General features: G+C 54.8%; 2 protein-coding genes across 10 annotated transcripts in view; both read left to right on the forward strand.

Moving 5' to 3' along the window:
• NME4 (NME/NM23 nucleoside diphosphate kinase 4) overlaps nucleotides 1–5,170 on the forward strand; it is a 13,130-nt gene extending 7,960 nt beyond the window's left edge. For 2 of the 9 annotated variants that reach the window (XM_019648713.1, XM_019648718.1), the window contains exons 2-5: nucleotides 2,394–2,527; nucleotides 2,797–2,898; nucleotides 3,008–3,120; nucleotides 3,608–5,151. In XM_019648713.1, the coding sequence (XP_019504258.1) occupies nucleotides 2,394–2,527; nucleotides 2,797–2,898; nucleotides 3,008–3,120; nucleotides 3,608–3,731 (473 nt within the window). In that variant the 3' untranslated portion in view covers nucleotides 3,732–5,151. Of the gene's footprint in view, nucleotides 1–394; nucleotides 540–1,668; nucleotides 1,778–2,393; nucleotides 2,528–2,796; nucleotides 2,899–3,007; nucleotides 3,121–3,607 lie in introns of those variants that run through there. The other 7 variants (XM_019648720.1, XM_019648712.1, XM_019648716.1 and 4 more) reach the window with 7 other exon arrangements.
• Nucleotides 5,171–5,245: 75 nt separating this feature from the next.
• On the forward strand, nucleotides 5,246–11,400 carry DECR2 (2,4-dienoyl-CoA reductase 2). Its single transcript, XM_019648710.1, has 9 exons — nucleotides 5,246–5,460; nucleotides 6,065–6,133; nucleotides 7,289–7,340; nucleotides 7,924–8,059; nucleotides 8,328–8,452; nucleotides 8,540–8,633; nucleotides 8,809–8,913; nucleotides 9,417–9,634; nucleotides 10,729–11,400. Exons 1-8 carry the CDS (start codon nucleotides 5,381–5,383, stop codon nucleotides 9,632–9,634), a joined length of 879 nt encoding a protein of 292 aa, XP_019504255.1. The 5' UTR covers nucleotides 5,246–5,380; the 3' UTR covers nucleotides 10,729–11,400.
• The last annotated feature ends 5,663 nt before the right edge of the window (nucleotides 11,401–17,063 follow it).

The following is a 17,063-nucleotide window of genomic DNA, read 5'->3' on the forward strand; positions in this document are numbered from 1 at the left end:
TGTGGGATCCGAACCATAGCCCTGCTGCTCAGAGCTGGTGCTCCCAAGCGAGCTCTTAACCAGCTGAGCCACTCTCGGCTGGCCCGAATGTCAATAATATTTAACGACTGCATTGGTATGATGAATATAGTCCATGCTGGGTTTATACTTATATTTTTTCTTCTGATTTTAACAGAAATTGACATTATACATTTCCATGGGCTCTGCAAGTGGAGAACAGTCAGGTGGGGCTGCAGGCCGTGGGGTTGGGGGTGGGGTCCTCCGGGTTTGGGTTAGATTAAGAGGGGCTCTTAAACCAGCCCACGCATCCCTCCCTCCGCCCCTCTTCCTTCCACCCCTCCTACCTCTTTCCCTCCGCCCCTCCTCCCTTTCTTCCCTCCCTCCGCCCCTCCTTCGGGGGCTCTGCGGTCCCGCGCGCTCCGCCAGCGCTCAGCCGGAGCCGGGTGTCATGAGCTGCCTCTTCGGGCGCGCCGCGCTGCGGGGACTGCTGTGCCCCCCGCGGGCCCTGGTCCCCAACCTGCTGGTGCGCCCCAGCTCGGGTGAGTCAAGGGAGGAAGGCGGGCGGAAGGCGCCTCCCAGCCTTTGTTGGTGCACATGCGGACGCGGCAGCCCTGGAGAGGGGGACCCAGACCTCCGCAGTACGCCTGACTACCCTGGAGGCCTCGGGGCACCGCTCAAGGGGCAGGCGACCCGGCTGTCCCGGAAGGCGCAGGCTGGAGCGGCGCGCTCCTTGGGTTGCCGCCTGGGCCGGGCCCCTGCACCCCCTACCCCATTTATTGTCCTCCCAACCCCCCACTCCCGCGGCCCACGTCCCCATGTTGCCCCTGAGCAGAGGGGCCGAGGGCTCCGGAAGAGGAAGCCAGCGGCCTGGTGGCCACATTGGATGCTGATGGGGGTCCCAGCCGACCTCTGGCTCCTGAGTCGCCTGGGGTCATCCTCGGCAGATGATCATTCCTCCACGGAACCACTGTTCTTAAGGCATTTTATCGAGGCCCTAAGTCCACCTGGCCCATCCCAGTTTGGGACACTGAGGCCCCTGTCTGTAAGGGGACCTCTGCTGTAGCTGAGAGCCAGATGTCATGGTGATCCAAACACTGGGAAGAGTACTGCCATCTCCCCAGGTACAAGCCAGCCTGAAGTGGGTCCCTAGGCACTGGGTTTTGGGGGAACAAACAAGCCAGGGGGGCTTCCTCCATGGGCCTCATTCAGCTGTGAATGGATGTGGTGGGGACGCATTGCCTGCTTTCCAGCCCAGCGCAGGTTATGGTTAATTTTCCTCTTGGGAATAAGGAACGGGCAGCTGCAGATGCCTCCAGGGACCCTGGGCTGCCCCAACTCTTCTCTCATTTCTCCACCAGTTCTGACTTTGAAGGACTTTGCAGGACTTCCAGGGTCTGGGCTCCTCTCAAAAGCACATTTGGCCCTGGACCCAATGCTGAGGGTCTAAGGGACTCCGGAAGTGGCCGGGGGCTGTAGGAGGGTGAGGCAGCCTCTGTCCCCTTGGCTGTGTTGGGGCAGGCTCAGTGCTCTCCTTAGGTCTGGAAGTGGCCAGCCTTGAAACCCCATAGCAGCACAAAGATCCTGCCTGGCCAATAAGGTGTGAGAGGAGCCTTCGAGGTCTACCCACCTGCAGACAGGATCCCCTCTACCTTCCTTCTCAATCCCCAGGTCCCCGTGGCCCACCTGGTGGGGAGAGTACTTCACTTCTCCCGGCTCCCCTGCTCTTCCTTCACGTCACACCCAGAAGATGGGCTCTGGATCCCTGGTGATGTGGCAGGTGGGGGTTCAGACAGTGCCTGTGCCATCACTCCCAAGAATAGGAGTCAAAAGTGAGGCCAACAGTTGTGCTTTCTGGGGCAGCTGGTTAGCTCATTTGGTTAGAGCACAGGCTCGTAACGCCAAGGTTGCCGGTTCGATCCCTGCATGGGCCACTAAGCTGCACCCTCCACAACTAGGTTGAAACAACTATTTGACTTGGAGCTGATGGGTCCTGGAAAAACACACTGTTTCCCAATTAAAAAAAAAACAAAAAAGAGTTGTGCTTTCTTTCCAGCATGGCATTTCTGTGCCTCCTGGGCCCTCCTGGCTCTCTAAGATGCTTTCTCAGGGGACACTAGCTCCATCATGGGCAGCTTCTGTCACTGCCTGGGAGGAGCCATGACCCCCTCCAACAGGCTGGAAGCCCCCAGGAACCCACTGCCCTGGTTGTCCCTGACAGGCAGCAGCTCCATGCTGGGCAGTTCCTGGCTGTGGGCACCGCACTTCTCCCCTCCAGAGCTGCTCTGGGGGAGGCAGACACTAAAGCCCAGATGACACCTGGGCCCTGACACAGCTGGGAGATGTGAAGGTGTGAGGCAGCAGCCCTGATCCCCCACACCCCTCCTCTTCTAAAGGAGGGCCCTCCTGGAACCAGGAGCGGACCCTGGTTGCTGTGAAACCAGATGGGGTGCACCGGCGGCTTGTTGGGGATGTGATCCAGCGTTTCGAGAGGAGGGGCTTCAAGCTGGTGGGGATGAAGATGCTACAGGTATCAGGGCTCTTGGCCTGTGGGTGTTTCTCAGGGCCTCCCAGGGGGAGGGCCTCTCACAGACCTTGGAACCTCAGCCCTTCATGTCTCAGGAGGAGTGTCCTGGTGTCAGCAGTGCAAGGGGAGGGGTGGGAAGGCGGTAACTGCCCTGTGCTGCTATGACTGGCGTGCCAGCCCATGTAGGTATTATCTGCAAAGCTACTGCCCTAATGCCCAGTGGAGTTGCCTCTCCAGGGGCTACTCTCACCCCTCCCCTCAATGCCATCCAGGTGCCGAAGAGTGTCCTTGCTGAGCACTACCATGACCTTCAGAAGAAGCCCTTCTACCCAGCCCTCATCAGCTACATGAGCTCTGGCCCCGTGGTTGCCATGGTATAGCCTGGCAGGGATGGTGGAAGGGGTGGAGGGCCCTGGACTGAGCCCAGAGCTGCTGAGCCCTTGGTGATCTCCACTTCTCCCCACCTTTATCTCTGTGCTGCAGGTCTGGGAAGGCCCCAATGTGGTCTGCACCTCGAGAGCCATGATAGGACATACTGATTCAGCTGAGGCTGCCCCTGGCACTATCCGAGGAGACTTCAGCGTCCACATCAGCAGGTACAGGGGCCCTGGGACACTATGCCACTGGGAGCTGATGGGGCCTGCTCACTGTCTTGCTGGGCAAAAGTCCAGAAGAGAATTTTTATGGTGGGACATCATTCCTATTATTTACTCGTTCAGTTTTTTCTCAAGGCCTTTTCAGGCACACAGATGATAAAGCATTCCCTGTGTGTTGTGTATGTACTCTGCCATCGTTGTCTGATATCTGATTCTATCTTGCCAGACACCCTGAGGGGTTGGCAAGGGAGGACTGGTGGGGAAATGAGGTTCCCAGTAACAGCCTGGACTGGTCCATGAGGTTGTGGGTAAGAGGCTAAGGCCTGGCTGGAACCCAGTTTCCCAGCTCCCCTCTTCTTCCTTTCCCCTCTGCACAATCACCCAACTTCCTCCCCTAGACAGCAGAGGATCCGCAGACCATTCCCAGGACCCCCAAGATTCATATTAAAGCCTGTGCTTTACCTCTGCTGCCTATCACTTTGTACAGGAATGTCATCCATGCCAGCGACTCCGTGGACGGGGCCCAGAGGGAGATCCAGCTGTGGTTCCAGAGCAATGAGCTGGTGGATTGGGCAGATGAAGGCCACCGCAGCAGCCTCTACCCAGCCTGAACCTCAGGCTGCCTTCGGCCTCCCCAACATCCACCCAGGACCAACTACCTCTGTCCACAAGAACTTGAGCCCACCCCATTCTCTGCCCATCTGTCCCAGAACCCCCTCTGCCCCACCCCCGGTCCACCTTTTGCTCCATCACAGCCCAGAGCAGTTGAGCCAACTTTATGTGCCTTTTCATATCCTAAGCCATCGAGAGACTGGACCAAATCCTTTCTGTACCAAAGTGCCAGAAAACTTTTGGGCTGTTTCCAAAAGTGGGTAGTTTGACCTCACCACCCCCAAGGAGGGAGACATTAAAATTCACTGTGCCGTACATGGGGGTGGAGCGCTCATTACGGCTAGGTAGGAATGAGGCCTTCATGCAAAGCTGTAAGTAGTTTGAGAGTAGAGTTGAAGCTTACCACCTCATACACCAGTAGGGGATCAATAACTGTTGAATGTACGCTTCAGACCAGAGACCTCCAGCCTGAAGTGTGGGGGAATCCAAGCTGGCCCCAGAGCTGGTACTGTCCCAGCCCCTACTCCGTCCGATCCTGCTGAAGGAGGAGCTGCCTGCCTTGGGCAGGACTAATGGGTGGCCGGGAAGGTGGCAGCTGAGACCAGCCCAAAAGCAGAAAGCCTGATGACCATGACCCCCTCCCACCTCCATGGCTTCATGTGGCTGAGGCTGATCTAGCTGCCTGGTGTCCACTTATTTTCACGTTGACACTACATCTCACCCCTTACCTTTGGTCCCCAGGTGCCTGTACTCAATGGTCACAGGTACTGGACACTGCGCATCTTTACATCTGCTGAGGCTGACTTGGTCCTCATTTTATATTTTTGACATCTTGGTGATAGATGCCCTGGGCCTGGATTCACAGCATAGGTTGCTGCCTGTGCCTCCACGCGAAGGCGTGGATGAAGTGCCCTGACCCTGTAACAGGTCATTTTGGGAACTGGCACTGGGGCTGGCCACAAGAAGCAAAGGCCTTCCTCATTTTCCGTGGCTTTCCTGGGCTCCAGTCTCCTTCCCTCTTCTTTGTGATATTTATGCAACAGGGAAGGGAGGTGCCCGGGAGGCCAGGGCGTTTACATGCTGAGCACCTCCCAACCAGGTGTTTTAAATGCACTGCTGGGCCAGCGGCGGTGAAGAAAGCCCAGGTGTCCTGACCTGAACCGAGTGTCCGCTGTGTCCGGCTGGATCCGACCACGGCACTGACACCATCTTGTGAAAAGGACTTAGTGTTGTGGACGGTCCGCAGGCCCCCTCGCCCCACCTGCGCTGCGAAAAGAGGCCTGCAGCATTGCGCCTGCGCTCGCCACGGTTCCAGGCCCCACCAGCTAGCCCCCAGTCCCAGCAGGCTGTGCGGCCGCAGTTAGCGGGGCTAGCGAGGTGGACCGTGGTCCTGGGAGGAGCTTGGAGCTGCAGTGGGCTCGGATGGGGGTGGGGCTTCCTGAGAGAGGGGAGGAGGCAGCTGTGGGCGGGGTGTCCTAGGAAGAGCGAGGGCCTCTGGGCGGGTCGGTGGCGACGGACAAGGCATTCGGATCCCTGCGCGGGGTAGGGTGCCTAGAGGTGACGTAACGAGAGTGCCCCTTGTCCCATACGCGGAGGCTTGTGCTCTTCCTGAGCAGGTCCTTGCTACCTCGGGTTCGCACTGATCGCTATGGCCCAGCCGCCGCTTGATGTCCCAGAGGACGACTGTCTACCTGAATACCGCCATCTCTTTAGCCCCGACCTGCTCCAGTGAGGGCCGGGTTGGGGACTGCCTCGGGAGTGAGACCGTGGGCTCGGGGCGGCTGGGGGAGCGAGGTCGGAAACTGGGGGCGCCAGGGGAGCGCGGCTGGGAACTAGAGGCATCGGGAGAGTGGGACCGGGGACTGGAGGCGCCCAGGGAGTTGGACCGGGGGCTTGAGAGGCCTCGGGGAGCGGAAATAGGGGCTCGGGGCGCGCAAGTACTCCTGTATTTTGATCTTTGCTCTAGTGAGAGCATGTTCTGTTTGTCTTGGCCAGTGCTGGTAGGTATTCCTAGTGGTAAGCCTAGGAGGGTGGTAGTGAAGGGCGGGAGGAGGAAGGCTTGTATGTTTTGAAAACATTACTCACTTAATAACCTTATGAATAGAGACTTTGAGGTTGAAATAGGTTTTCCCCAAGACCCAGAAAGCCTAGGAATGCGGGCTTAAAAAGCAGTGTTTCATTTCCTTACAAAAATCACCCGCGTTCTTTGTCAACAATCTAAATTTGATAGAGAGCCCAGTGCAGAGGATCAAAGTCTTCCCCGAGCCACCGGCCTCCCCTCTGCCCCCAGTTAACGGATGCCTTCAAAGAGCCTCTTGTTTTCTTCTCTCAGGGACAAAGTCGCCTTCATCACAGGCGGTGGCTCTGGGATCGGGTTCCGGATAGCTGAGATTTTTATGCGGTAAGCCCTGCTCTGTGTGCCCATCCCCCCACACCACCACCACCACACCTATCCTCACACCTCCTTGCATGAACCCCGCGGGATCCTAGGATTCCTGGGCAAGATGCTGGTGGGTGTGGGAACCCCTCTAGGCAACTGACCAACGAAGAGCATCTGAAAGGGGTCAAGTGCTGTCCTAGGAGAGGAGGGACTCCAGGGTCTTCAAGAGGTTAGTCAAGACTGTGGCTCTGGTCTCAGCACTCTCATTTGTACAAAAAGTTTCAACAAGTGGAGGTAACTCTAAAGCAGGGCCCCCTGGGGCCTTGCTGAGCCAGGGCCAGGGAGGGCCAAGTTGGAAGCAGAACACTGTCTCTTGAGACACAACTTCTGTGGCCTCGGGCTCAGATCAGCAACTTGTCACCTCTACCTGGGTGAGGCCCAGAGTTAGGCGGGCTTGGGGGAGAGGGAGCCTATTGATATCCTAGGGACCCTTCCCAGTTTCTCCTGGGCCCCCACTTTTTATATCAGAGAGGTGGGTCCCACTGGACAAGATTTGTGGATTCATTCATTCCAGCTGAACTTGTTTTCCAAGCTGATGGCTTTGGGCATGTTGCTTCTCGGAGCAGAACATGGCTAGCTGGTCAGGGTTGTATTGAGGAGTAGGTAGAAACTGCTGAGCTGGTCTTAGCTGCTATTGTTGCTGTGAGACTGAGTTTGTCAGGAGGTGAGGCAGGGGAGGAACCCTGGCCTCAGAATGAGCACTCTGTCCTTCACTCCAACCTCACAGGGAGGGGGGCAGGGGTATGTGGGGCTGAGCCAGGGGGACTCAGTGCAGATGCCTGGACCCCCATCTATTGCTCACAGCTGCTTGGGTGCTGAGCACATGGTGTTTGGGGCAGGGCCCACAAATCTGTATGGCTGGGATACCTGGTGCCAGAGAAGCCAGCCCAGAAACCCTGGGATAGGACCAATGCACCCACCTGATGTCCCACCACAGTCGCTTAGCCCTGCTCAGACTACTGTGTCCTCTGCCAGCTGTGTCTCTAGCCGTGGGCTGGTGCTTCGGCCCAAAAGACCCTTGTTGGAAGGGGACTCTGCTTAGAGCTCCGGGCAGGAGCCCACCTGAGTGTGTCCCTTGCACCTTTCCATCCTCACACCTGCCCTCTGGCTTTGCAGGCACGGCTGCCACATGGTCATCGCCAGCAGAAGCCTTCCGAGAGTGTCAATGGTGAGGGGGGGGGGTCCTCTCCTGTGCCCATCCCGTCCATGGGTGGCTGTGGAGACTCAGAGCCTGGGCCTGGAGGGTCCTGAGGCCCAGAGGATGTTGACACCAAAAGCCACTTCTGTTCCAAATATGGAGCTTCAGTTAAAGTGGCATCCTAGGGACACCCTTGACTTTATAAAAAAATTAATTATTGGGTCCTGTGAAGGGGCTCTCAATGTTGGGTGGTACTGACACCAAGAGACATCTCTGAGCTCATCAGGGTTATAAAGTGGTCCACATGTCCTACTCAGGAGAAGAGTCTCATCACTGCCACAGCTAGTTCCTGGGCAGGGACTGGAAGTCAGCTGAAGCGTCCATTGACCTGTGGCTAGTGGCTTAGAGCGTGCAGGGAGGAACATGTCACCGGGGGTCATGGACCCAGGTAGTGGCCGCTCGCCAGCTGTATCGCCTTAGAAGGGTCCAGCAGCAAACCCCTGGCTTCACCCGCAGAACCTGGACACATCATCAGATGCTGAAGGACTGCTTCTCAAAGTGAGGCCACTGGGTTGCTGCCCACCTCTCTTCTGTCTTCCTGTCCGGCTTCTAGGCTGCCAGGAAGCTGACTGCTGCCACTGGCCGGCGGTGCCTCCCTTTATCTCTGGATGTCCGAGCTCCTCCAACCATCATGGCTGCCGTGGACCAGGCCCTGAAGGAGTTTGGGAAAATTGACATTCTCATAAACTGTGAGTGACTGTTGAGCGAGGCCAGGGGGTTTCTGATGGGTCAGCGATACCAGACCTTCCTGCTTAGAGGTCCTAGAACTTGTGTCCCAGACTCCAGGCCACTGTCTCGGCCCAACTCAGCTGCTTCCGAGTCATTGCAGTGTGACCACGGCTGAATCAGAGTCAGGGACACTCTCAGACCTCCTTCTCTGGCTTGGAACATCCTGAAGGTCTTTATGCTCTAACTGCCCAGTGTTCCAGCACCATCCTCTGTCTCCTTTCCCTATAGGTGCGGCTGGAAACTTCCTATGTCCGGCCAGCGCGTTGTCCTTTAATGCCTTCAAGACCGTGATGGACATTGACACCTTGGGGACCTTTAACATGTCTCGCATGCTCTACGAGAAGTGCTTTCGGGTGAGTGTCTTCTTGGCTGGGGCTCCCCTCTTCTGGCTGTCCACTCACTGACAACCCTCCCCCGCCCCCCCGCCCCATGTGTTGCAGGATCATGGAGGAGTGATTGTGAACATCACTGCGACCCTGGGTGCCCGGGGGCAGGTGCTCCAAGTGCATGCAGGCTCTGCCAAGGCGGCCGTGGGTACGGCACCCACTCTGGTCTGCCTGCCTAGGTTTCTGTTGGGCCCCTCTCCTGCCCATCTCTGGAGGGCTACAATGTCCAAGTGGGCAGTAGAGAGCCTCCACTCACACCCAGGCCACCCCAGAAGGCAGGGCAGCCCTGTGTTCTCCCTCACGCCTGCCTTCCTTCTGCGCAGATGCAATGACGCGGCACTTGGCTGTGGAGTGGGGTCCCCAGAACATCCGTGTCAACAGCCTTGCCCCTGGCCCCATCAGTGGCACAGAGGGGTTCCGGCGGCTGGGTAAGGCTCTCGGGGAGCCCAGGCCCCCTTGGATGCTCCCCTGGGCACAAGCCCCAGAGTGCCTCCATGGGCTCCTCTCCCACCTGGCTGGAACAGGCGGGGGGCAAATGCCAAGTCCTCATGGCTCCCTGGGGCCAGCAAAGAGTCTGTACCCAAGTCGAGTCAGGGCCATTGATGGTTAACTCACAGCTGCAATGGACTAACAGTCAGCCAGACTCGGGCAGCTGCTCCCTGAAGGTAGAGGCCACAGGGCTGCTGGCCTCAATGTGTGCGTCAGACACAAAGGGGGGCTCCCATCGAAGCTTCCAGAACTTTGGCAGTATATACATCGAAAAGTCCTATGCTGGTTCTGTGGCGGTGTTACTCTGTACCTAGCCCATTACTGCTCCACCAGGACGATGCTAATAGTGTCCCCAACAGTCCCAGATGTGGTTTAGGGAAAGCTGGACCGGGAAGGGTGGAGGACCTTGGGGTCCTGGAGCTCACAGGACCTGGCCTCCCAGGTGGTCCCCAGGCCAGTAGGAGTGGAAAGGTCCTGGCCAGCCCCCTGCAGAGGCTGGGGAACAAGACGGAGATCGCCCACAGTGCGTTGTACCTGGCCAGCCCTTTGGCATCCTACGTGACGGGTGCCCTGCTAGTGGTTGACGGCGGGGCGTGGCTGACGTTCCCTAATGACATCAAGTTGCTGGCGGATTTCGCATCCTTCTCTGCTAAACTCTAGGTGATGTGCCACTCCCACCTTCTGGGGGTAACCTGTGTCCTTGGCCCCCTTCCTGAAATCTCCACCTGGGGGACTGATGATCATTATCTAGGTCCTGATACATCTCCCCTCAATTCCTTAGACATATTTCTGGACATGTTCTTGGGCACTTCTGGGCTTCCATTAACCTAGAAGACCAAGCCGTGTGTAGGGCAAGGCTGGGACAGGTCTTCTTGGGCAGATGGTTGGTGCTGTGAGGGGACCCAACCCAATGGAGCTGCACCCCAGACCTCAGGGCGCCCCTGCAAACCAGGAAGGGCATGGCTTGCCTGCAGCAGACGGGAACCCCCTCAGTCTTTGGGAACTCCCCTGGGTGACTCTGGAGGCATGAGGGCTGTCTGGGCCTGTGGGGATCAGGGGAGGGTGCCATTGTTCTCTGCCTTCCCCTCCTCCCCGCCAATCCCAGTGGTGTGGCCATCCCATGAGGCCCGCTCATCTCAGTTCTCTGAGCAGCAGCTTCTTACGAGGAGGAGAGTTAAGGATCTACCTATGCCTCTGAACCCCTTTGCTCCCCAAACCTCCTGGGCTTCCATCACAGGATGGTGGTAGAAACTTTCTAGGACTTTTGCTGTCTCCTGTCCTGTCTGAGGGGGTGGATGTGATGAACACCCCAGGATTTCATAGTTTAGTTACATGTGAAGCTGAGGTTGGAGCAGGCTTCCACAATGACCCCCATCCTCCCTGGAGACGGGTTTGTTTATGGGCACAGGTGATGCTGAGAAGACCCTCTTCTGAGGCCCTCTGTGGTTTGGTTGCTAACACACACGTTCTCAGTGCCTATGGGTGACCAAGCAGGCCAGGGGGTGAGCCTTGGGCTGGTAAACCAATCACTGGGGTGAGGAGCACTTATTTTGGGGAGCTCTGGGAGAAGGCAGATGGGGGCTGTAGGTGTCCAACCGCAGGGGATGTACAAGGCTTGGCTGCCTGTTACCCTCGCCCAGTCACTGGTGGGTGCTGCCCAGGGGGCAGATACAACCCCCTAGGCTGTGCAGGAGGTGGGCCCTGGTGCCCCTCCAGTCCTCTCTGACCTTGGCGTCTGCTGGCATTTCTGACAGGAGCTGGGTGACTTAGGCAAAGGAGGCGTTCTGAAGGGGTCGCTGGTCTGCAGCCTGCTCTTAGATTCCTGGGACCTGCCTCTCAACCAGCTGAGAGCTCCGAACCGACCACCCCAGCAGTGCACCTGAAGCAGAGACTGACCCCTTTTCTGGGAGCTGTGCTGTGTCTACATTCCCTCCCCAGGGCCCCATTTCCCGTGCATGAGCAGGAGTGACCAGGTAGTGAGGCCAGCATGCTGACCTGCCCACACCACACAGATGTGTGCCAGGGGGAGGTTGGTATTCCAAGCTCATGCAAGTGGAAATGCAGCCAAGCTGCTGGGATGTACCCCTGCCCCCAACCCAGGGTCATGGGCTGTCCCGCTTGCTTGCCCAGTCCAGCCCCAGCCTGAAATGGCCGCCTTTCTCCTGCCTGCGTCCAGTGGGTGCTTCAAGGTTCAAAGCCCTCAAAACTGTAGGTCCACCCCTTGGCTGGGCACACGGCTCCACCCCTCCTGGTTCCACCCCTCCTTGTAGGTACCACCTATTTGCATAAACAGGTCCTACAGCTTTGCCAGAAAATGCGTTTTCTTAAAAAGTCATCTTTTTACTTTAAAAATATTTATTCTTTGGATTTCACAAAAATTTTCATAAGGAAGAGGAAGACAAAAAGAATCACTGGTGATCTGGTCATTTAGAGCTTTTTTTTGTCTGTGAAGAATTTAGAAAACGCTTCCTAGTTAATGCTTAAAGCCTCATCCTCAGGCAGGTGGAGCCTACCCCAAGGCAAGGAGATGCTGCTCCCCTGGTGGGAGGGGACTTGCCTGGATAAGTTGGGCCCCCAAGGGAGCTGCTGCACCCCTACAAGGTCCCTACTTACTCTCGCTTCCCTCTGCCATTAGTGCTCTGCCCCAGATGCCCCCACTCAGCTTGTCCCTTGTCTGAGTCCCTTCATTCTACAAAAAGAGACCACCTCTTTTCGCCTGCCCAGGTGCAAGGGAGTGTCAGGGAAGCCCAGGACTATCCCAGCTGGGATCCCACCGGGCAGAGGGAGCACCACTTGCTATCTAAAGATGCTCCTTGTCATGGAGACTAGAACGTGGTAGCATCAAGTCTACCAGCAAGGCAGAATGGGTCCTTACACTGCTGAGGGAACAAGACAAAACAGAGAAAGTGGTTATTGGGGAGACCAGGCCAGTGAGAGGCAGAACCAATCATGAGACCCCACCCCATCTCCCCATATGCCAGAGAGCTTGGCCTGCTGTCCTCCCCTGAGGAGAAGGCCCTGGGGGATGGCCTGAGGGCGGAGGGTGTCCCACCAGCCATGACCAGGCTCTGCTGCCTTTGAAGGCTAGCACGTACAGTTGAGGTGCAGATTCCAGGAGTAAGATTTTTTTTTAATGGATTAGGGTTCTCCAGAGAAACAGAATGAATAGGATATATACAGATACACATATATATAGGATTTATTAAAGGGATTGGCTCATGCCATTGTGGAGGCTGAGAAGCCCCATGATCTGCCATCTGCAAGCTGGAGACACATGAGGGCCAAGGGTGTAATTCAGTCGGAGTCTGAGACCCAGGAACTCTGATGGCCAAGGGCAGGAGAGAGGGCGTTCACCCTTCCTCTGCCTTCCTGTCCTCAGGCTGTGGATTGGATTGAATGATGCTGCCCACATTGGTGAGGGCAGATCTCTCAGTCTACTGACCCAAATGCTAATCTCTTCCAGAGGCACCTAGCTGTCTGGGCATCCCTGAGCCCAGTCAAGTTGACACATAAAATTAATCATCACAGGGACAGCCGGTTAGCTCAGTTGGTTAGAGTGCAGTGCTCATAACACCAAGGTTGCCAGTTCGATCCCTGCATGGATCACTGAGCTGCGCCCTCCACAACTAGATTGGAACAACTACTTGACTTGGAACTGATGAGTCCTGGAAAAAGATTGATATCAATAAAAAATTTTTTAAAAAGTAATCATCACAATTACACACACACACACACACACACACACAGTTTCTCCATGCTTCTTCATTGCCTGCACGTGTTAAGTTTGGCTGTGAGAAATCAGCCTCACTCTGTTTGGCTTAGTTCCTCAGCCCAGGCTGTCATCCTGAAGGTCTAGGACAGCCGCTGGGGGCTCATGGGTCGTAGGCATGCCCAGCGGGCATCACTTGGCTGGGTGGTGAGAATGGTGGGCCCCAGGTACGGGCTGGTGGGGAGGGTAAGTGTGTGACATCAGCCCCAGCAGTGGCACTTGGGCTGGGTGGCAATTAGCAAAAGAAGTAGGTTATCCTCTTTCATATTAATGATCTCGAAAATTCCCCTAGAAAATGCCAGAGTTTCTGGAAGGAAGGATCATTTTTTATATGTGAACCCTAGTCAGAAAGAGTTTTCTGAAACCTTAGCCGTGGAAGCTGATTAACAGGCCCTGTCCACTTGGTTCCCCCTTCAATGGAGTGAGAGTGTTTACTTTCATCCCTTCAAAACTTAATGTACGTAAAACATCAGCCAAACAGAAGGTTGCCAAACACAAAAAGGCTACCACTTGGGGTACGGCCTGGCAGCCCCTTTCCCACATCTTCACTAACATCTCAGAGAGCAGATGCACATGTTAAAAAACGTACGCAAAAACATCTTAAGCCGAATCTGTTGAAGGACTCAATGGGCGGCCCCCCATGCCGTTGTGAGCCACTCAGGTATTCCCCCAGACGACGTACTGACGCAGTTAAACATCTGGGCGCATTCATCTTCCTATTTACCGAAATCAAAGAAAACCTTAAAGTTTCCTTAAATAACTAGTGTTAATTTGGGAGCATTTCTCTCTGCTCACTCCTGTTGTCATGGTAACGTGGTAAAATTTGACTGGCTTCCATGTGCTAGCTTTGTCCTTTAGTTCACTTCAGGAGGACCTGGAAGCCAGGGCCCCGGTAATAATGCCGGGTTTCCCAGATGCTGGCCTGCGGTGTTTTCTCATTTGCTGGGTTGGCATGTTCCCACATGCAGCTCCGGTAGCTTGAAGTCTCACCTCGTTCCCCGCCCCCCCTGCCTCCCGCCCCCCACCTGACTTCTCCCCTTCCCTTCCTTGCGCACAGCCCTGCGCTGCTTTGCCCAGCGTCCCGGCTGGGAACCCAGATGTGTGCACAACTGACCTTCCTGAATTTCTCCTCTCCTCTCTACCTTCTGCCCTGTCCTCACTGAGTGAAGCTGGGAAAGAGAGATGATGAACCCTGAGAACCTCAACAATTTGAGGCCCAGCAGATGTTCCTCTGTCCTCTGACCCTCACATCATTTTGTCCTTATCCTATGGGTCAGGTCAAGCCCCCACACTGGGATGCATGTCCAGGTAGCATCTATGGTCCCTGGCTTTACCCTGGGGCAGTCCTTCTGAACAGGGCAGATGGGCTGTCCCAGGTCAGGGCTTCCCAGGCTGGGAAGGGGGGTGGGCATGGGCCCCTTGGGCATTTCCCTCCCTCGCGATACTTAGACCAGTCTCTGCTGGGTACATGTGATAGAAACCTACTCCGGCTGTTCAAATCCAAAGAAAGGGAATGTAAGGGGAAGATCTTGCCTCCAAGGGTAGGATGCACTGGAGCTCCGAGGCAAAGCTGGGACCCAGGGCTCTGAAGTGCCTTTCTTCTCCCATGTCCACCTGGATCTGGGGCCCCTTCTCTCAACTCTACCTGGCCCTCGGAGCCAGCAGCTTCCTCTCCCTGCAGATCAGCTGTCTCTACATCCTGGTCCCAGTCACAATGTGTACAAGCTATAGCCCAGCCTCCTGAAGAGACATAGCGTCCCTTCTGTCAGACTCATGTCCGAATTCCTGAAGAAAGGTGCCCATTCACTCCGTTTGGGTCAGGTGTCTAACTCTTGTTCATTGAACCATGGCCAAGGGTTGATCACATCATATAAACGTGTCATCTCCCACTGCAGCTGTGGGCTTGGTTGGAGAAGGGCTGTTTCTAGAAAATGTGTTATAGCAGACCATCCCATGTAAGTCCTGAGTCACACCGAACAAACTCACTAAAGACCAATGTGTAGCCCAGCAAGCTGATAATGTGTGTGTGTGTGTGTGTGTGTGTACTCCTTTCCAGTGATTAGATGAGTCTTGGGACCCCCCTCTCTGGTGAAACCCAAAAGCCAGTTGGGAGATGGCAGAGGCTGCCCAGGTCTGACAATCCACTCATGCTCCCCACTTATATCTGGGGCCAGGACTCTGCCTGACCCAGCTCTTCTGTCCTAGGGATCATAGTGGAGACAATCCTTCTTTGGACTCCCTTTTCTTTGTTTGTGCTGATCAGACCCTTCTGCGAAACAAACAAGGTATTGCTGCTTTTTTATTTAACACTGGATTCTGGTTTAGGTCTCTGGGATGAGACCCATGTCACCTTGTCAACAAACAGAGGTTTATAAGACTCTAGTTTTTTTATTTTTTTTAATGTTATTAGGGAACCACCACGGTCATTTGTTACACATTGCTTTCATGCTACAATGACATAGTTGACTCTTTTAAGGAGGACGCAGCTCACAGTGGCCCATCTGGGGATCAAACCGGAAAACTTGGTGTTATCAGCACTACACTCTAACCTACTGAGCTAACCGGTCACCCCATATAGGACTCTAGTTTTTATTTACTGATTATCTCTTGCATTATTTCCTCAGGTGACAAATACAATCAGTATGGATTTCACTCATTGAACTCTCAGAGGATAACTTTAGTTCAGGTTTTGGAATTTGGGGGGAATACCTCATCACACCTATATTTTAGAGCATCTCAACAAGAGAGTACCTGGAAAGGTGTCTGTTGATGAAAGAATGAGAAATATGCAGGGTTAACTTTTTTTTTTTAAGATTTTGTTTGGGAATCAGGGAAGGGGAACAGCAAGTTGCTGCCCTTTTGTTCTTCAGTCTAGCTGTGGAGGACGTCGCTTCACTGGCCCATGTTGGTATTATAATTGCACTCTTCCCGGCTGAGGCAGATCAGTCGTCGGCCACTGGACGGCCATTCACGGCAGTTCTTGGCAGCTCATGCCAGCTGCCAGCCACTCACAGTAGCTTATGGCAACCCACTGCAGTTCTACTGCAGCCTATGCCGTCACCGGCGACTCACGGCAGCCCAGCTCCAGGTCAGGCTGTTGTTCACCATCTTAGCTGTAGAAGACACAGTGTCACTGGCCCTCATGTGGGATCTGAACCTGGGTCCTGCTGCTCAGAGCTGGCGTCCCAAGCCAACTCTTAACCAATGCACCACTCGGCCGGCCCCTGCAGGGTTAACTTTTAACTCTTCCACCATCACATGTAATTTGGACAGTTTTTACACAGAGCAAAGAGAGTGATATGGATTAGGTCTTCACCTCTTTTGGAAAATGTGATCTGAGGCTAAAAAAAGGAAGTTCTGAATCCACGTACAAACCTTTCTTCACTGCTCCTCGGTGACCTTCACCGGGCTGAGAGTTTGGCTGCAGGGGAGGTGTGGTGGGTGCAGTATGTGGGCTACACAGCTCTCTGGGCATGGTGCAGGCTAGAGCTATCTGTCCTCACAGGAAGATGGGAGCAGGTGCCAGCAACTTCAAAGTGAAATGTTAAAATAGGGAAGTCATCCAAACCATGGCTGAATCAGGAGGAATTAAACAGTGCCTCACAAACTCATGTTTTCTCTCTCCTCTAAGAAATGGACCTTATTCGATTTGAAGGTGAGGAAAAAAAATCCTTCCTGGTTGCATAAAATATCAGTCAACACGAATGTGGATCTGATCTGTCCTCTCAGCTGCTGGAGGCTCCTGGAGGAGAGTGTGATCCAGACCTAAAATGATCTTCTCTCTACAAAATGGTAACCTTGTTTTTAAAATTGTAAGTTAAAAATATTGGCTGGCGTTTGTTTTTGTTTTTTTAATATTTTTATTGGGGAAGGGGAATATTGTGTTTGTCCAGGGCCCATCAGCTCCAAGTTAAGTTGTTTTCCTTCAATCTTAGTTGTGGACGGTGTAGCTCAGCTCCAAGTCCAGTTGCTGTTTCCAATCTAGTTTTGTGTGTGTGTGTGTGTGTGTGTGTGTGTGTTGGGGGGGGCACAGCCCACCATCCCATGCGAGAGTCGAACTGGCAGCCTTGTTGTTAGGAACACGTGCTCTCACCAGCTGACCCATCCTGCTACTGTTGGCAGCTCAATGGCAGCTCAGCTTGGGAGCAGCTCACTGGCCCATGTGGGAATCGAACCAGCGACCTTGTTGCTCAGAGTTTGGCTCTTAACCAACTGAACCATTTGGCCGGCCCTGAAACAAATTACTTTTTTGTTTTTGTTAAGATTTTTATTGGGGGAATTGGGGGATGGGAACAGCGCTGGGGAATTGGGGGAAGGGGA

Source organism: Hipposideros armiger, unplaced genomic scaffold, assembly GCF_001890085.2.
Source record: "Hipposideros armiger isolate ML-2016 unplaced genomic scaffold, ASM189008v1 scaffold_126, whole genome shotgun sequence".
Classification (NCBI taxonomy): domain Eukaryota; kingdom Metazoa; phylum Chordata; class Mammalia; order Chiroptera; family Hipposideridae; genus Hipposideros; species Hipposideros armiger.

What these genes read in the sequence shown, in the direction of transcription:
- DECR2 (XM_019648710.1), top strand. Translation starts at nt 5,381, where the DNA reads ATGGCCCAGCCGCCGCTTGATGTCCCAGAGGACGACTGTCTACCTGAA. An exon ending in ATAGCTGAGATTTTTATGCG is followed by an intron (nt 6,134 to 7,288) that starts GTAAGCCCTGCT and finishes CTGGCTTTGCAG; the next exon opens with GCACGGCTGCCACATGGTCA. An exon ending in AATTGACATTCTCATAAACT is followed by an intron (nt 8,060 to 8,327) that starts GTGAGTGACTGT and finishes CTTTCCCTATAG; the next exon opens with GTGCGGCTGGAAACTTCCTA.